Here is a 17,969-nt window from a genome sequence, read left to right as displayed (position 1 = left end):
ATTTTGTTCTTGTGTTTGAATATGAGCCAGGATATTATGTACCATATAGTCTGGTGGCCACAGGGATTTGCAGAGATGCTGGCAGTCGTAGCGGTGCTTGCTAATCTGGGAATGAAAATGGTAGCCTGTTGGAGGGATCACCTTGGGATGGGAGGTAGGTGTAGCCCCTGGCGCAAGAAAATAATATAATAAAAAACATGCAAAGTGTGCATCACTGGGGTGGTTCCCTATGCCACAGAGAATGTAAACATGTGACTGCGATGCTGACAGTAGTACAATCATTGCATGAAGCTAAAACCATTGAACACCAGACAAGAGAGAGGTGAAGCTGCCTTTTAATAACATTATAGAGATTATCAGGTACTGAAATCAAAAGTGTGACAATAAGTGAAGAATAAGAAGGACTGATCCCTCCTATTACACAGTTGCCCTCCACCCCAACAGTGCACCCCTTCTCATGTCGAGGTCTCTTGCCTATCCAGTAGAAAAAAGGCTTACTTGTCATCGGGATCCAGTAAGGTAAACCGCTACCAGAAATTACATTTAAGTGGCTTAGGTTCTATGTCCTTTTCAAACTCTTTGCATAAAGGGATTTGTGAATTTGTACCACAATAGGAGGGGTGACTGAGGATTTCCAGACTTCTAATGGAACAATCAGATTCATTTAAAAAACACATTCCATGAGCAGGGCTCTATAAAAATCCTCTTTATCTGTAGGTTCAGGTGGACGATCAATCCAAGATGTTGATATACCACCTCTATTCAGGCCTATCAGGAAAGGGGAAAGGGTCAGATAGGGTATTATTCTCCAGGCCTCTCACTTTTTCAGGGCCCTTCACGCCTGCGGCAAAATCTATCTATGGATTTTGAAGCAAGCCTATCCTGTTTATTCATGGCAGCTAACATTGTTTAAACCTCTATATGGCACCAGAACCATAGGCCTAACAGGATTATTTTTGTCCCAGGCCTAGCAAAAGCCTCTGACATCCCTGCTTCTAGCAGTCTTAGGACTCTGAGAATATGATGCAATCCTTCAGCAACTTTGTACAATTCTGCATAATCAAATTGTGTATACAGTATTGAGTACATTAATGCGTCCCCCAAATCTGAAAAATGTGGCAGCAATATCCTTCTCACCAGAATACATAGTACTTTGCCCATCAACATTGTTCATTGCACAAAAATAACTTTGACACGTGTATATATTGTTTTATAATTCTCAACTATGACTGCTACGCTTCCTCATACATCCCAGTCTGTCCTAGAGATCACTGGTGTGCAATTCTGTAGTCTCTAACTCTATGTTTCTCTTCTCTAGTGCGATTCATTGTATCACCACGTGTAATAGATTTATTTTCTAAAAATTATAAAATAGAAAACAGTAAATGAAAAGTGCAAGATGAAAGCATGACCAGGACGAGCCTGAAAACGAAAATGCCGCAATAATATGGTCTTCAGCCTGTGGTGGACATTATGAATAACAGATATGCCTCGTGACGTTCCTTCAATCAAGCAAAACCTTCCGAATTCTGCATATATTACATTTTTGCTTCAGTCTTTCTTTAACTTTTAAACTACTTTTCTGAAAGCTTTCTTTGTGATTTCCTCCTTGTGTAAAATAAATTGCTCAATCCTCTTTACCTCTTCCTTCCTTTCCTGTGTGCCCAAAAGCATCCCCTCCCTCCACCCATTATGGATTCCGAGGCCAGTTCTCCACAGGGCATCACAGGTAGGGCTGAAGTCGCTGGCGGCTGGTTCACAACTGCTGTGGTGGATCCTCTTCCAGATCTCTTCCTACGTGCCCAAGCTGGAAGGAGCCGTGCATCAATGGCATGGCGATGTGTCTTCCAGGCCCAGCAGCTCTTTTACTAGTCTGTCTCCAAACTGGGACCTGCTGTACTTCTTCGCACTATATGCATCGGACATTTTGTAGAGAATATACGCATTGTTTATGGCAATGCTGATGGAAAACCAAAACACTTGCTGCCAGGTCTTGTTTGGCTTATGCGTGATGAAATACCTGCAAAGAAAGACAAGAAAAGACCCAGTCACCTGCTGATACATTCAGTTACATGGATGTGGGATAAGAGATTGGGGAAAGAATCCACAAACACTGAAAGATAGATCTTTCTCTGTTTCTGTATTCAAACACTGAATGACAGTCTCCCTCTTTCCCTGGGTGTGATGTGAGAGGATTACTTAAGCTCTTGTCTGTACTCGTAGCTGGTTGTAAGTAACAATACCAAACAGAGGTTTCGATGAAAACCAAAGATTGGGAATTCTTTTAGGTTTCTTTAGTGTTTATTTTTGTACCTTTTCTGTAAACCTGGGGCAACACCTGAATCCATCCTTCAGTTCACATTCATTCTCCTTTTTGGTTTTGGTTTTCTTTTTCCCCCTATATATTGCCCTCCCTAAAATGTTCTACTTTTTTCGTGCTGGTAGCGATATGCTCCCCACTGCCTTTCTACCATTATTTATACCCTGACCAATTACAGCATCAGTTACATAAGAATTTGGGCTGAATGCATCGTTATGCTGGTTTCAACTTGCAACCAGACTTTTGTGTCCAAATTGAAATTTTGCAAACCAAACTTCCTAATTATTATTCATTGGGTCGATCAAAAATCGTGACTCATTACTAGTGAATATAATGACAGATGGTGTCTTGCAAGGATCCAATGGAGTAGCATAATTTAGACTTCACCCTTCCACGTCACAGAAATGCCCTTATGTACCTACCTAATACAGTATATTTACTGTGTGCCATAACTTTTTTAATGTGTGTGAACATTTAAACGCATTAATGAAATGCGCTCACTGTAGAAACTAGAGGTTTAGAAAAGTGAGCGCTAATGTTCAGTTTAACACGAAGACATGTAATCTGTATTTGTGTCTGTATTTATACTTTGTCACATTCACATATATTTTTAAAGTCATATTTGAACGTATAATCATGTATGCTTTGACTCACGATTGCATTTGCTCTTGAGTGGCACGTGCACTGTATAACCATCTATTTGAAGTGCATGTTTAAATGTTTAGGTAAAGTCAGCCTGACTAAAGACCTTAATTTGTAAGTGAATTTTGTGGTCACAGTGTTGTTTCTTTTGCAGATGCATTCTCATGATTTCATTAGCTATAGGTAGGAATATTGTATGTTTTAGTTTATTGATTGTAAGGTCTGCAAAGATAAATCTTGGCAAGAATAGTGAAGACTTCATGAGCAAATGAAGCCTCTTATTCATGGTGTATCAGGAATGGAGAATGTTCAAGATTGCAGACTGTCCGAGTTCTGTGGATTGGGAAATTCAAGTGATGTTGCAAATGCATACCAAGCCTGTGAAACGGGGGATAGTTGCTTTTTTTGGAGTGTTGTAAATAGGTCTTGTTTTTCTGAGGGCCATGGCTCGCTTTTATGTCATCATATCCCGAGGCAACAGCGGGTGGCTCATTTTGAGGATATTTATAACCGCGTTCGATACCGTCCCTTATGAGCTCCTCCAAGGCCGGCTGTCTGCCATTGGTATTGGGGGGTTGTTCTAGACTGGCTGTCCTCTTTTCTGTCTGACAGGACACAGCAGGTCTGGATGCCTCCCCACGCCTCTGAGCCTAAACCATTACTTACAGGGGTCCCGCAGGGGTCCACCCATAGCCCCTTACTGTTCAATGTTTACATCACCCCCCTGGTTTATCTAGCGGAACAGTTTGGGGCTAAGATTATAGGGTACGCAGATGACACCCAACTGCTGTTCACCTGGCCAGACGATAATCTGGATACGTCGGCAGTCCATCTGTGTTTGTCCTCTGTATTTCGCTGGCTAACGCAGGCCCAGCTGAAGTGCAACGAGGACAAATCTGAAGTGCTTTTTTATGGTTCCTTCCCCACCTCGTTCAAGAACACACTGTGGCCTCCCAACATTCCCAGCCCGAAAGAGATGGGGAGACCTGCCAAAAATCTTGGCATCTGGTTCACAGATGATCTCAGATTCGAGGACCATATTAAAAAGCTCACAGGCACCTGCTTTGCCACTCTGAGAATGCTCCGCAAATTTTTCCCCTTGCTCCCTAGGGATGCTAAGGAGACGGTTGCTCGGGCGCTCATACTGGCAAGGTTGGATTATGCGAATGCACTGTTCAGTGGCATTCCGGCCTATTTGGTGAAGCGCCTGCAAATCATCCAGAATGCGGCTGTCCGTCTATTACTTAACATCCCTAGATGGAAGAGCGTCCGCGCTGAAATGCGCACGCTCCACTGGCTTCCGGTTGCACAGCGCATCCTGTTTAAATCTCTGGTGCTTGCGTTTCGTGCAACTCACAATCAAGGCCCCCTGTATTTGAGGAAGAGATTTACCAGTTATGCCCCTGCACGCACCCTCAGATCTTCCACTCTGTTCAAATTGTCCCTTCCCCGTTTCAGACGAGCTAGACTCGGTGGCCAATCGATCTCCGTGATCGTGGCTCGGGCCTGGAACGCTCTCCCTCTCCATCTGCGCTCTCCGTCAACAGTGGCTGCATTCAAAAAACACCTGAAAACACATTTGTTCAAGAGTGCAATCTAAGATGACTTCTCGCTGTTTTGCTGTCTACCTCTCCCCGTACCCGCGCCAGGATACTCTCAAGTAACGGAGCGCGCTATAAAATGGTTTATACATATACATACATTGGGGTGGAGTGGGTGGTAAAACCCCCGGGCATCTGTTAAAACTGGCAAGCGAGTGGTCTTCACATTGGATGAAATCCAAAAAGGATTTCTTACCTTGTCCAGAAACAAGGCCCCAGGCCCAGATAGTACACCACCAGATTTGTTTAAAGCTAATATTGAGGTTTGGGCCTCTTTATTAACTCAAGTCTTGAATGCAGCAGCACAGGAGAGGTTGCTACCCTCTTGGTCTACTGGCATGATCGTCCCCATATTTAAGAAGGATGACAGAGAATCCACAATGCTAAATGCCTATCTCACTGTTGGACACAATGGTCAAGGTTCTGGGGAGGGCAATTTTAAATAAGCTATCTGACTGGGCAGAAGTGAATAATATTTTGAGTGACGTCCAATATGTTCAAGTTTCAAGTTTACTTTATTTGCATAGTTAATTAAAACCATTGCAATACAAAAAATATACTCATTTAAAAACTGTCATTTACATAATTAAAACTCTTGTTTCTAAAAAGCCATGTTGTCTGGATTCCTGAATCATATACTCAGATTGTTTGCAGTCCCCTTGCTTTTATCCAAGTGCTATTTCTGGTTCGGTTCCTATTGTCAGAATTTCTGGCATTTTGCTGCCGCACAGTCTCAGATATTTTACTGTTCTACAGTTCAATTGTGGGTCGCTCGGTTCAAAACATGCTAGCAAAGCTTGCCTCCTGGTGCGGATCCCTCGATTAAAAAGTTGTTTCAGAAATTTAACTCGGTCCTTTGTAAGTTCTTTACAGAAGCATAGTAGGTGCAGCATGTCTTCCTGAGCCGATCCACACAGGCGGCACGCAGAGCCAGCTTGGATCCGAAGCCAGGGAGGGAGATGCTCGGCGCAAGGGAGCAGTCCAAGCCTATATCTCATAAAAGCAATTTTTATGTTTTTATCATAACCCAAGTTGAAGTAGGTTTGTATGCCCGGCTTCGTGTATGTGTTCAGGGTCATCCAGCCATGGGATCTCTTTGATAGTGCATCCTTGTCCTCCAGCTATGAAAGGAGTTTCACAGTTTTCCACACTAATTTTTTTAAAGTAGGGGTGGTTGTCGGTGTCTCCCAGAGCTGGTTTAGTCTCAAATTATGAAGGCTGCTGTGTAGATATTTTGCGGCTGGTAATGCGGGGTGCGATTGTATCTCCTTCCACAACTGTTCATTTAACGTGCCACGTTCTGCTCTTCGCACTTTGTCACAAGTGATGATAAAGGCCCCTTGTCTAGCAAGTGATTGTTTCAAAACTCCAAATTCAAGTCTGATTTGGGCGGGTGAGGTGTATTTCGGCAGCCCAAAGATGACCCTATATGCCGTTGTTACTGTGGCATCCAGTATTTTTGCATCCTTCCCTTTCTGTACCTCACTGCCATAGGTGATTGTTGGCAGGAGTTTTGCCCGAGCAACCTCAACGAGTGGTAGGATCGATGGGCCTGTTAATTTAGAGTTTATTGTTTTTAGGGTAATTGCCAGTGCTAGACCTTTGTGCCTTATGGTGTTCTTCTGTGCCACAAACTGGCCGCCTGTATCCAACTTCACTCCTAGATATTTGTCCAATATGGATTTAGGGTGGGGAGGTTGACTGCAAACCAATGCCTCAACCTTTATTTAATTATCAACAAATATGCAGTGGCTCGGTCTGAATCTCTACATCTTGCATTTATGGATCTGGCATCCGCTTTTGACAGGGTGAACCGTACAAAATTGTGGGTTTTGCTCAGTGAGTTGGGGGTCGATCCTAGCATTGTAGCATTATTATCTGATCTGCATTAATTGACCTCAGCCTCTGTGCTTTTTTCCCAATGAGAAGCATGTACTCGATCATTTTCAACAAGCTGTGGGGTTCGTCAGGTGTGCATACTAGCACCTTTTTTGTTCACTTTGTATGTGAACTGGTTAGAGTCTACGCTCCTATTGGTCTCGGCTGACTGCCCTAAGATTAGGAACAGATTTCTATCCATTTTGCTATATGCGGACAATGCAGTCCTGATGGCTCAGACCACACAGGGCTGGGACTTGCTGCTGGCCAAGTATGTGTATTTTATGGAACTCCTGGACCTCTCAGTTAATTTCTCAAAGTCCTATGTAATGGTAGTGGGCCCCATACGCACTAGCAGCAAGACCTTTGAGGTATCCAATTTTACTTTTGCCAAAGTCCAGACCTTTCCTTATCTTGGAGTTTTATTAGACATTAAAAATTGTTGGAAACCCCTGGTAGAGGCCAAAAGATCAGAGTCTGTAAAAACTATGGGGTTCATTAGGATTGCGGTTAATCCGCATCCTCCGGGCCGTCGGAAGCCACCGCCGGCCCGGAGGATGCGGATTAACCGCTGCGGACAGGAAAAAGACCCCCCGCCAGATTAGGATGGCTGGGGGATCTTTTTTTCGTCTGCCGTTTTTCTGCCGCGGGCGCCTTCCGACCGTGGCGGAAAAGCTCTAACATGGCTGGGGTGTCTATCAGACACCGCCAGCCATATTAGGATGGCGGCGGTCCTATGCCTTTCCAGGGCGGCATTTCCGCCATGGAAAGGCATACTGACTTTTCTTTATGGGCCCGTTGTGGGCCCCCAGGGGTGAAGGGGGGGGGGGGGTGGGGGAGGGGTGCACATGGGGGGTACCTATGGTACCCCCCTGCCTTTGTGTGGATGAAGCGGCAGGCACCACGCGGTGCCTGCAGCTTCGTGCACGCAAAGGAAAACATGGTTTATTTAACATTGCGGCATGTGCTGCTTCAAGCAGCACCCGCCGCAATGTTAAATATACAGGATGTGACCGCCAGGGTGGCATCACATCCTAATCTGCACGGAGGGACCGCCGCTGCCCCTGCGGACGGTCCCTCCTACTTTGGGGTGGCGGACGGATGCAGGTCCGTCCGCCATCCTAATGAGCCCGTATGTTGGCCGTTTTTAGTTTTGCACATAGGCTTGGGTCCAGGGCACCAAGGGACCTTTTAAAAATGTATCAAGCAAAGTGTATTGCACTGTTGCGCTATGGCAGCAAGGTTTGGAGGTACAATAAGGAGGATAGGATTCAGACTATGGATAACAACTTTCTGCTCTAATAGACCCTGGTCCCCCAGTCCACCCGGGGTTTTCTGTGCACACGAAATTGGGGCTGGATTATGATATTGACCTAGTCATCCTAAACTTGCTCCTGTGTGGGATTAAGAAGGAGCTGAAGTAAATTAGTTGGTTTTTGAGGACTGTCTTTCTCTGGACTAGGTAATTAGTTTACCATTAATTGCTCATGTTCAGGCATCCTTTTTTCTCGAGGTCGGTCGGATATTTTTATGAATCCAACTGATCTCTCCACCCACGTGTTGGGGCGTGTTAAAAGACTTTTCCAGGAATGCTCCCGTTTGGAGAGAGGAAGCTTAGAACTTCAAAAGCAAATAGTTAGAGGTCACATGCTTCTAAAAACTGTACAGGAGTTGGAGCCATACCTGGGCTTGGTTCGCTCCCAGCATGACAGGTTTTTACTGGGAAGGTTTCGGTTTAATCAATTGCCTCCTCTTTTTGGCATCTCCGCGTGGGTGGATTCGGCCTGGGGGAAGGGCACCCTGCGGCTGCGACAATGTGTCTCCGCAGGATTTGATCCATTTTATAATGTTCTATTCCTACTTAATTTGGCAGAGGAAGCGTTTTTTAATCCCTTTGTTGAAAACATTGAATTTTAAACAAGTTAGGCTTGCCTTGATGTATTTACAGATGCTACCCACAGTGCAGGTGACTTTTACTGTTCTATCCTTTTTATGGGCTGTCTGGACATCGAGGGGAAAGAGACCTGATTAATTGTTTTACGTGCTTCATGTTTTTATACGTAATTGTACTGTCTGATCTTAGTGTTATCTATGTAAGTGATTTTATTATTATGGATTTGAATTCTTTTATGGTGATTTTATCTACCAAATAAAGATTTATTGATGGTTTATGCATACCACTAGAAGTGAAATGATTGGTTCCAGGTGTGGTGGGAAGAGATATGAATGTTGCTAAAGTTTCTGTTTGTTTTAGTTAGTGTGCACACCGTTAGAGTGAGAGTAGATTCCCTTAAACTTTGAGGGGTACAGGCCTCTCTGTTTCCTTTATTCTTGCAAGTGTGAAGCTTCATGCTAAACGCTTATTCCAATTCTGGAAGACTTCTACTGGATTCTTTACTTTGCTGACACCTTCTCGCACTTCCGAATTTTCTTGTGTCCGTAATGTGCAAACCGTTGTTATTCTAAACTTAGAGCCTTGATTAGATGATTATGTTTAGGAGAGGAAATCAGAGTTTCTTTAAGGAACACCTGTTCCTATTTCTCCGTTTTTGTATTTCTGTGATTATTTCACATTTTATTCTACTGAGACTGAACCTATTGCGATATTTCAGTTTGCCAGTGTAATTCGGTATCTTTTTATTATTTTCTTGATATGCATATATACTGGTCTGCTTATTAATACAGTGTGTGCATAGACAAAGTGCTGTATCTTCTCTAACTGTGTCACTTTTAATTCCCATGGAAACAGTTTAACAGAGGAAGAATATGGAATTAATGGTAATACTAAGAAAAGTCATTTTATGTAAATAAATGTAAGATAATTAGTATGGAAGGTGAAACAGTAAAACTCAAACTGAAACTTCCATGATGAGTCTTTGCATATGTCATATGGAGGTTATATGCTGAAAGGCTGATGTAGTAGTTGACAGTAGGTAACATGGCAATTAATATTTAATGGTACAAATAGCACTACATATAAGATATGCCCTGGATGAAGAATTACTTAGAAGAAATAATAGAAGCTACATGCGGTTATTAAAAAAGGTAAGTCACGGACTGATGGGCAACTTGGTGACTTCAATCAACTTGTTAAAAAGAGGCTGTGCTGTTGTTATTGGGTGTATTTAATGCAGATTACCCGTCACATTTCTTCCACCAACTTTAAGGCAGCCGAAAGGTATATTGGTTCCAAATAATGGTATGACTGTTTGACAATGTATTCTAATTTGCTACGGTAGTTGGACATTTTATTATCCCGTATTTAGTTCCAAATAATTAATAATTCATTGTAAGCGTTGTAACATAAAGTCTAGTATCTGCCGAAGATTGCAGAATATGTATGAATGCAATCAAATGGATATTGGATATTAGAGGGGGCTCGGTCTATTACAGGTTTCAGTCTGGCTGAAGGTAACCTGGGCAAGCAGACCTGCATTTTCTAACCGCGTTTAAGGCAGATCTGTCCCCTGGGTTTTCCACTATAGTGAAGACAAATCAGTTTCTGTGTTGCCAGATTGTTGACACCTGATCGGCAAATAGTGACTTCACTACTCTCTCCCTCTCTATAAGCCACAGAGAAGGTAGAGTACAAGGTAGGGACAGACAGGGTCATGTGAGACCCCAAGTAGAAAGTAACACAACACACTAAACGTGTAACTGGACCAGGGCTGCAGAATGAACATGCAGGAAAAAGTATCAGCTCCTGTGGGGGGATTCAAATTAAGCAGGGCACTGCATTTCAATGGCAGATAGTATCTGGACTACTCTGAACGGAGTGCCTTGAGGCAGAAAATACAGTCCAAATATAGTGAAGCCTACACAAAGTATTTTATGGTTGCACGGCGGCACGTAGTCACGTGTGCGCGTGCAACCAACAAGAAGCCATATTTTTTTCCCTTTCTTCTGGGAGACCTTTTTTAGCGGGCAAAATAGCAAATATCGCGGCAATCGCGCTAATCACCCGATTTCGCGAAATGCTGGAGGGTCTGATTAGGTGACGTGCAAAGCACCAGAAACAACTGGCTCAAATCAAGCCCTGCCACTACCCTCCAACAGTGCCCCTCATATCCCCATAGGCCCTCTCTGACATACATTTCATTTTTATAACACTACTCATAGTCCACTCACACTCAGTTCTGCCATCTCCACTGTACACGTTCTTTGCAGCAGGCAATGCACCTCCACCAACTACCATCCTGTGCCCTAGGGTGCCTGATGAAGAGGTTCATGCCTTATGGGTACAGGAGGCAGCGGTGCCCTGGCAGGGGGTGCGTACACGGGTGCTAAAACATTCCAGGGAAAAACAGGGCCCCCTCTCACGAGGTTAGGATTAGAGCTATGCTTCTGCATTGCTGCAGGCACCTTAAACATGCCTATTTCAAAGTGGAGTACTCTGCTACAATCGCTTTCATTGATTTAAGGAAGAAAAAGAATGATTGCGAGTAAAATAAAGTGCAGCAATAATGCACCTACATTTCAATTTTTGTGCCGCTAAATTTCCAAATCTATGCCGCTATAATCTAGGGGGGGGGGTCTGATTAATTGGCAACAAAACTACTATCTTCAATTACTGATTCCAAACTGTAATTTGGTAACCATTCAGAATCCGATTTTAGAAGCATGTAAAAAAATGTCAGCTGCTAACATGAGATCCATACATAGGAAAAACTTACTTCGCAATCACAAATGCTCCTTTTTAGTGAATTGGAGTGTTTGTGTCCACAAAATAGGTTAGAACAAGTGGCCTCTAGTTTTCAAAATGTAATTTTGTTTTGTTTTGATTGATTCTAACCTTTTTTCCAGGCTTATTGCTCAACATGACTGTTGAGACATTCTGACAGTATTTCCTTATAACATAATGCAAAGGCAGGCCCAATGAGGACCAGCATTTGTAAAATACTCCAAGCACATATGGACAATCCATCAGTGTCAATGAGCCCATAAATACAAAAAGCAATTTAAAGATGGCAGAATGAGATACATTTCCAGTGCCAAACCTTCTATTAATAGTACAGGGTCTTTGAAAGAGTCCTGGCGTTTGCCAAACTGCCTTTTCTACTGCAGTTTGGCAACTCAATATTGTGTAGACACTATTTGGGTCCCATTTATTGTCATCCTCGTGCCATATTAGATGTAGACATATTGCCGGGCACATAACGCTAGCGCAAAAGCTGACTTTTGTGACTTTTCTGCTCGATTCGAACAAAATGCGAACATGCCATGAGAATATCTTGTTTGGCCCAAAAAAACTGGCTATTCTGAATTTTTGATTTTATGGATTTTTTAAACTCCTAAACTATTGATTTCGAACTTTAACATGCCCCTTCTTTTCTTCATTCCTGCTTCCCGTTCCTTCTTCCCAGCCCTCCGCCCTTCCTTCTGACTTTTCAGAGATGCTTGAATGACAACCACAGTTACCCTCTAGTGATGCTGAATTGTCACCAGTGCCCAGCAATGAGGTAGCCTCTTTCACTTACTTGCTGTACTTATCATCATATCTACAGATGTAGCTGAGATGAGCAGCGAAAGCCTCTACTGCCAGAGGGCAGGGGATCTCTCCACTCTTCCTCTTGATGATGACTCCTGCAATGGAAAGCAAGCTTATGAGCACTTGTGAGCCTATTGTGCTTTTAGCACCACACACATTGTGTACATTACAGATGAAGGCTACATTTCTCAGGAACAAGCAAAATAATACAATTCAATGGGACAGTTTGAGATCAACAAATCGAGATCAGGAGGGCTGAAATATGATGGTAGCTGGAATTTATGTTACCAGCCGTGAGCTAGGTGCATAATTCCTCCTTTTGTACATTAAACCACATGAAAAGAGAAATAGATGTGGGAACCAAGGTTTGTAAGGTGGGATTTCAAAATTCCATTCGGTTTAAAGCACACATGTACCACCTGTTCTAAGTAGCTACTCAATGTATGAGAGAAGGCACGGCCGGACTGAGAACCTAAAGCAGTCCTAGCTATTTGGCACACCAGCCTCCAGGGGGTGTGGGGGTGCGCAAGTGTGCACTGCTGCTTTTGTTACTGGGGGCTGATATTGCAGTGCCGCTGCAAAATCGCACCCCAGTCACAAAACCAGACCCGCAGCTGAAAAACCGCCCCCCACCCTTCCAGCCTCCCGGGAAAACGCCAGATGCCCGCTTGGGCCAGTCCGGCCCTGAGAGGAGGCATGCAAGACAAGCGGGTGGCATGCGAATGAGCCGGAGGGGAAAGCAAGGGAAGGATGTTGTCTGTTGGGCGGAGCATTTATTGCTTTCCACGCCTTAGCAAAGGGTCAGGTGGGTGTGTTGGGGGGGGGGGTGTTCCCGTTTTAAGTTGCAATGCTGCCCTTCCCCAATGCGATTTTATCAGCCATACTTTCCGGATGCAGGAAAACTGGCACACTTATCAATGTGCAGTGCAGATTTACACACTGGAATTTCAAAACACGTACCAAGGGCAAATGCGCCTAATTTCATTTGATATGAAGTACTGATAGATGCTTGCAATACTTTTTAGACTTCATAGCCTCTGATATAGTTTTAAAAAGTAGGAAACTGAGGGGCATATTATCAAGGACCGGTGTTAAATTATCGCAGTTTTATCGTCAGGAAACTGCCGATAAAACGGCAATAATGGGCTTGATAATACGCCCCTGTTAATTCCCATAGAAGCCCATGTTAACATCAGAACAAGGGCTTCTATGGGAATTAACAAGGGCGTATTATCAAGCCCATTATCGCCGTTTTATCGGCAGTTTCCTGCAGATAAAACAGCGATACTTTTAACACCGGTCCTTGATAATATGCCCCTGACTTTTGTGTTGCTTAATTTGTGCCCGAGGTTGCAGGTGGTGGGTACCAACGCTCATTTTCAGGGACTGGAACGAATTGCTCAGTATCAGACTTTGACCCAGAAAGTAGTAAGAAAAGAAAGGTAATGAAACCTTGACAGGGGCGAGAGCAACAATCAAGATAAGTTTGAGATACAGAGAGAGGGAATGTAGAGTGGAGAAAGAAAAAGGCACTAGGTAGAATCAAGACGCAGCCTCGGTATTCGGTAACCATGGCATTCAGTGGCATCGGCTTCGTGTTCCTAACTTGGTGCCGCTGCTTTTAATGATTTCTTTTACAAATTAAGCACTGAGCTATCAGCAGAGAATTGGCTGGATTTAATATACTTTCGTATTAAAATGTATTGACAGTACTAGTTAGTTAAAAGGATAACAGTATGTCTTTGAACAGGGTGATTGGCTCTCAAGGAAGTTATGATAAATTCAATAGAAATGATTATCATTCTTGCTTTCCTAGTTACCTAGTTTCACTGAGTTAAAAATAGAGGTTTAAAAAAACTGGAAAGATGCCTCTAAACTTTCGTACTTGGCCTGGTGGTACTCTGTCTGCCATAACCACAGACTCAACACAACTTTCGTTTTTCCCATGTCCTTGAAGCAAAAGCGTTTACTTTTATGGTCCCCTGTTACGCTGTTTCTAGACAACAGTGCTAAAAGCTTCTTTGCTCCAGTACCATCTATTCAGGAAGTTACTCAACCCCATTGATTTGTTTAATTGTAACCTCAATCCATCCAAATGTAATCTTGTTTTATTTACATGCACACTTATTTTTTAATATTGAACCCGTCCTTTGTATTCACCCTCCTAGATGTCATTAATGTACAAGTTTAATATTATGTCTTTTTTGATGCTATATCACTTGTCACTTGATGCAATTTTCTTATTGTATTCCCAATAAACTTTCTTCTGAAACTTAAAAAAATAGAGGGTTGAAACCCATTTTCATTAAAATTAGCAAACTTTGGAGATTCGTTGGAGATTCGGTTAATGGAAAAATGTATCTTTAATGCAGCAGTCATTGAATTGCATATACTGGAGCGCTTGAAAAATATATTCTTTTAGCACCGTTAATAAATTTGTCTCCACCACCGAGCAATCATACCCGATCAGAATGCACTTACTACTTTTGGTATTCACAGAATGCACTTACTACTTTTGGTATTCACAGAATGGATTTACGACTACTAACTTTACGTCCGCAAATCACCACCGGCTGGAATCCCCACCTTGGGGCCGGAAGCTCCGCCTCCGGGCCGAAATCTCCAGCCAGAGTGCAGAGGTAAAGTTAGTAGTCGTAAATCCATTCTGTGAATACCAAAATGAATGCATTCTGTGAATACCAAAAGTAGTACGTTTAGCATTTTGTCTTAAGTTAGTTCTGTGAATCAGGCACTTCATTTATAATTTTCCAACAATGAAACAAATTAACTTGAGCAGTCATTTACAGAATCCTTCGAGACCGTACTCATCAACACATTCTTTAGTTCACGCATGAGAGTCCCAGGCGCCCATTACAGGTCATTGTACTTTTACACTTACCGTGGCATAGAAGCATTCTGTGACATAATACAAACAACGTCGGATTCCACTGATGATAACAATTCTCTACTCAAATCTCTCCAACTTGCTATATCCTCATCTAGCTTTTCATCCCTTCGACATGCAACTCCTCAGCCAAAGTCCACTCGGCTACATCCCTTAGCCAGTTCGCAAAAGAGGGCGCTCTCTCACCCATCCAACAGATGGCTACCCTCCATTTAGCCAACACCAGTGCCAGTTGTACCAGCTTATTTGCCATTTTTCCTTTTTTGCATTGCAGAAATAACCCCAGGAGGCAGTGCCTAGACGTTGCCTCCAGCGCAATTCCCACCCATCCGCACTACTACATCAATCCAGTACTGGTGAACTTCTGGGCAATCCCACGCCAGATGAATAAAACCCGCATGAAACCATGATATTTAGGATACTCATGCGATCGGGCGGCATCTATGCGAGGGAGCGCCAGAGTCATCTATACCCGGTGCAAAAAATTATAGTGCAGCAATTTCAACTGAGCGTTGGAGGACACCTTACGTATTAGCGCACACACACTTCCCAACTCCTTTTCCTGTATCGGCTACTGCAAATCTATATTCCACGCGTCCCACACCTTGAGGAGGTAGCCCTCAAAGCCTTATGCAACAAGGACACCAACCTGCGCCCACCTCCACAAGTTAGCAATACATCTAGGGGTTTCTGTGGTCTGGGACATGGCTGGGTACACTGGCCACGTCATCTTGGCCACTTCCATCAGATCAGTATATTGTAGATATTGCCCCGGACTCAAGCCAAATCCCTTACACGCCTGCTCAAACGCGATATAGGTGTCATTTATATACAAGTCTGCCAACACCGTACAGCCGCCCTCTCGCCATGCCTGAAAAGACATGCTGTCCACCATTCTGCGCACCGGAACTAACTACCAGATAGACAGTTCTGGGTGAATCGGGCCCCGCCCCAGTACTCGTTCAACAACTTTCTATTACATCCAGGCTGTTTGCTTAACCACATACGGCAGCTCTGCACTTGCCCCAGAACCTTCCATCAGGATCACGGGTAGATCCTCCGCCAACACTCGTCCAGCAAGCAGGCGCTTTTCCCAGCAATCTCCTTCATCTAGCCACTGAACAGCATGCTGCGGATGTGCTCCATAAAAATACAGATCAAATCTAGGGCCCCCAAGTCCAACTTCCGCATACAGCTTTTGGAGCACATGCAGCACAACCCTACAATGCTTTCCTGCCCAAAGCAGAGTTACCAGGAAAAAATTAAATCGCCGAAATACCTTCACAGGAATCGGGCACATCTCATTCTGCAAAGAATAAAGGCATCTTGGCAACATCACCATCTTTGCCACCGCTATTCTGTCCATTAATGACAGCTGCAGTGTACTCCAGAATTCCACGGAGCGCTTCAATGACTCAACCACCCTATTTATATTCAGCTGATGCAGCCCAGTATCCCCGTGAGCCACCTGTACCCCTAGGTATCTGAAATGGTCCATCTCCCATCTCAGTTCCAGTCCAGACAGTTCTACAGCCTCTCTCTCTTATCCCCGCTAACGAAAACGCCAGAGATTTGAGCCTGTTAATGTGCAGCCCTGAATAAGTTGCAACTGATACATAAACCTCAACAGTTGCGGTATGGCTTCGCATAGAGATGTAACATCAAACAACACATCATCAGCATAGAGCAAAATGAGATGCGAACTGAGACCAATTTTTATGCCCCAGCGGCCCAAATCCTGCCTTGCCCGGACTGCCAGAGGCTCTATAGCCAGGGCAAACATTAGCGGCGACAAGGGACAACACTGAAGCGTTTCCCACCGCAGTGACCATTGCGCCGACCTAGTATGACCCATTTGTACACACACCACGGGATCGGTGTATTGTATTTTGACCCATTTGCAAAAACACGGTCCTAACCCCAGCTGGCCAAGGATTTCCAATAAATATACACAGTCCACTGTATCAAATGCCTTTTCTAGGTCATTGGACACCAGAGCCATCTCTTCAGGGGTCCCCTGTGTCTCATGCAGTACGTGCGCCAGCCACCGCACGTTCATGAACGTACTACGGCCCGGGATAAAACCGCACTGATCCTTGTGGACTAGGTGGGCCATATGAGGCCCAAGGCGGTAAGCCAGTACTTTACATAATATTTTTATATGTGAATTGATCATCGTCCGCGGTCGGTATGCCACTGGGTCCTGTGCATCGCTGCCCAGCTTTGGAAACAACAGATTTCACCCTCACGCACTGTAGGGGGTTAATATTCCTCTATTGAATGACTTGTTTAGTCCGTAACAAAGGTCTCACCAATACCGCAAGTATGCTTGATAATACTCAATGGGTAACCCAACCCCACCAGGTGCCTTGGCCCAAGGTATGTCACCCATAAGTTTCCCTCAATTCCTCTTCATTAATGTGCTCATCAAGTTCTGTTCTAATGTCCTTAGACACCTGCCATAATTGAAGGCCCTCCAAAAATGGGACATATAGGTCCATGTTAACCCGTGGGTCTACCTTATAGACAGACTGCAAGTGGTGCCGGAAAACTTCCAACATTGCTGCACAGTAATAGACCAGCTCGCCCAAGTAGACTCTAAGACAAGCAACCTGAAGGGGGGGGGGGGGGGGGGGGGGGGGCTGCTCTCTGCGAAATAACCAGGCAAATAGACAATCTGCTTTGTCTCCTTCTGCATGTAGCAGCTGATGATATTTCGTAAGAGTGTACTTATCCAGTCTTTCCCAAGTGTTGGCAACCTGCTCACATATTCGTCGCTCTTGGTCCTGGATGTTATCTTGACCCTGTGGCCCTGACTGTAGATTGGCCAACTCTTTCTCCCTATCCTGTAGTTCAGACGGCAGTTTTCTCCTAACACCATTTGTTAGTCCCATTGCCGCCCCCCTGACCACCGCCTCCATCACATCCTATTCAAGGGCTCTAGTACTTGCAGTGCCCCAGTCAAGGGTCAAATATTCTGTCAAAGCATTTGATATTGCCTCTTTCCCTACCGGGTCCTCCAAGATATCAGCAGGGTGCCGCCACCCGCGGGGGCCTTGCTAGCTTGCTATCCACTGTACTGTGCAGCACACAGGTGTGTGATCAGACAAAAAATTTGCCAAATGTGTGATCTAA

The 17,969-nt window shown here is 44.1% G+C and overlaps 1 protein-coding gene across 1 annotated transcript in view; it reads right to left on the bottom strand.

Annotated features, from left to right (window-relative positions):
- Positions 1–318: 318 nt before the first annotated feature.
- Positions 319–17,969, bottom strand: part of PGBD5 (piggyBac transposable element derived 5) — a 519,549-nt gene continuing 501,898 nt past the window's right edge. The window contains exons 6-7 of the mRNA XM_086927128.1: positions 11,919–12,024; positions 319–2,020 (exon numbers count right to left, since the gene is read on the bottom strand). Of these exons, the coding sequence (XP_086783254.1) occupies positions 1,825–2,020; positions 11,919–12,024 (302 nt within the window). The 3' untranslated portion in view covers positions 319–1,824. The remainder of the gene's footprint in view (positions 2,021–11,918; positions 12,025–17,969) is intronic.

The sequence above is a fragment of the Lissotriton vulgaris genome, chromosome 6 (assembly GCF_964263255.1).
Source record: "Lissotriton vulgaris chromosome 6, aLisVul1.2, whole genome shotgun sequence".
Taxonomy (NCBI): domain Eukaryota; kingdom Metazoa; phylum Chordata; class Amphibia; order Caudata; family Salamandridae; genus Lissotriton; species Lissotriton vulgaris.
The sequence above is the reverse complement of the archived record's forward strand: the minus strand, read 5'-3'. Positions and strand labels throughout refer to the sequence as shown.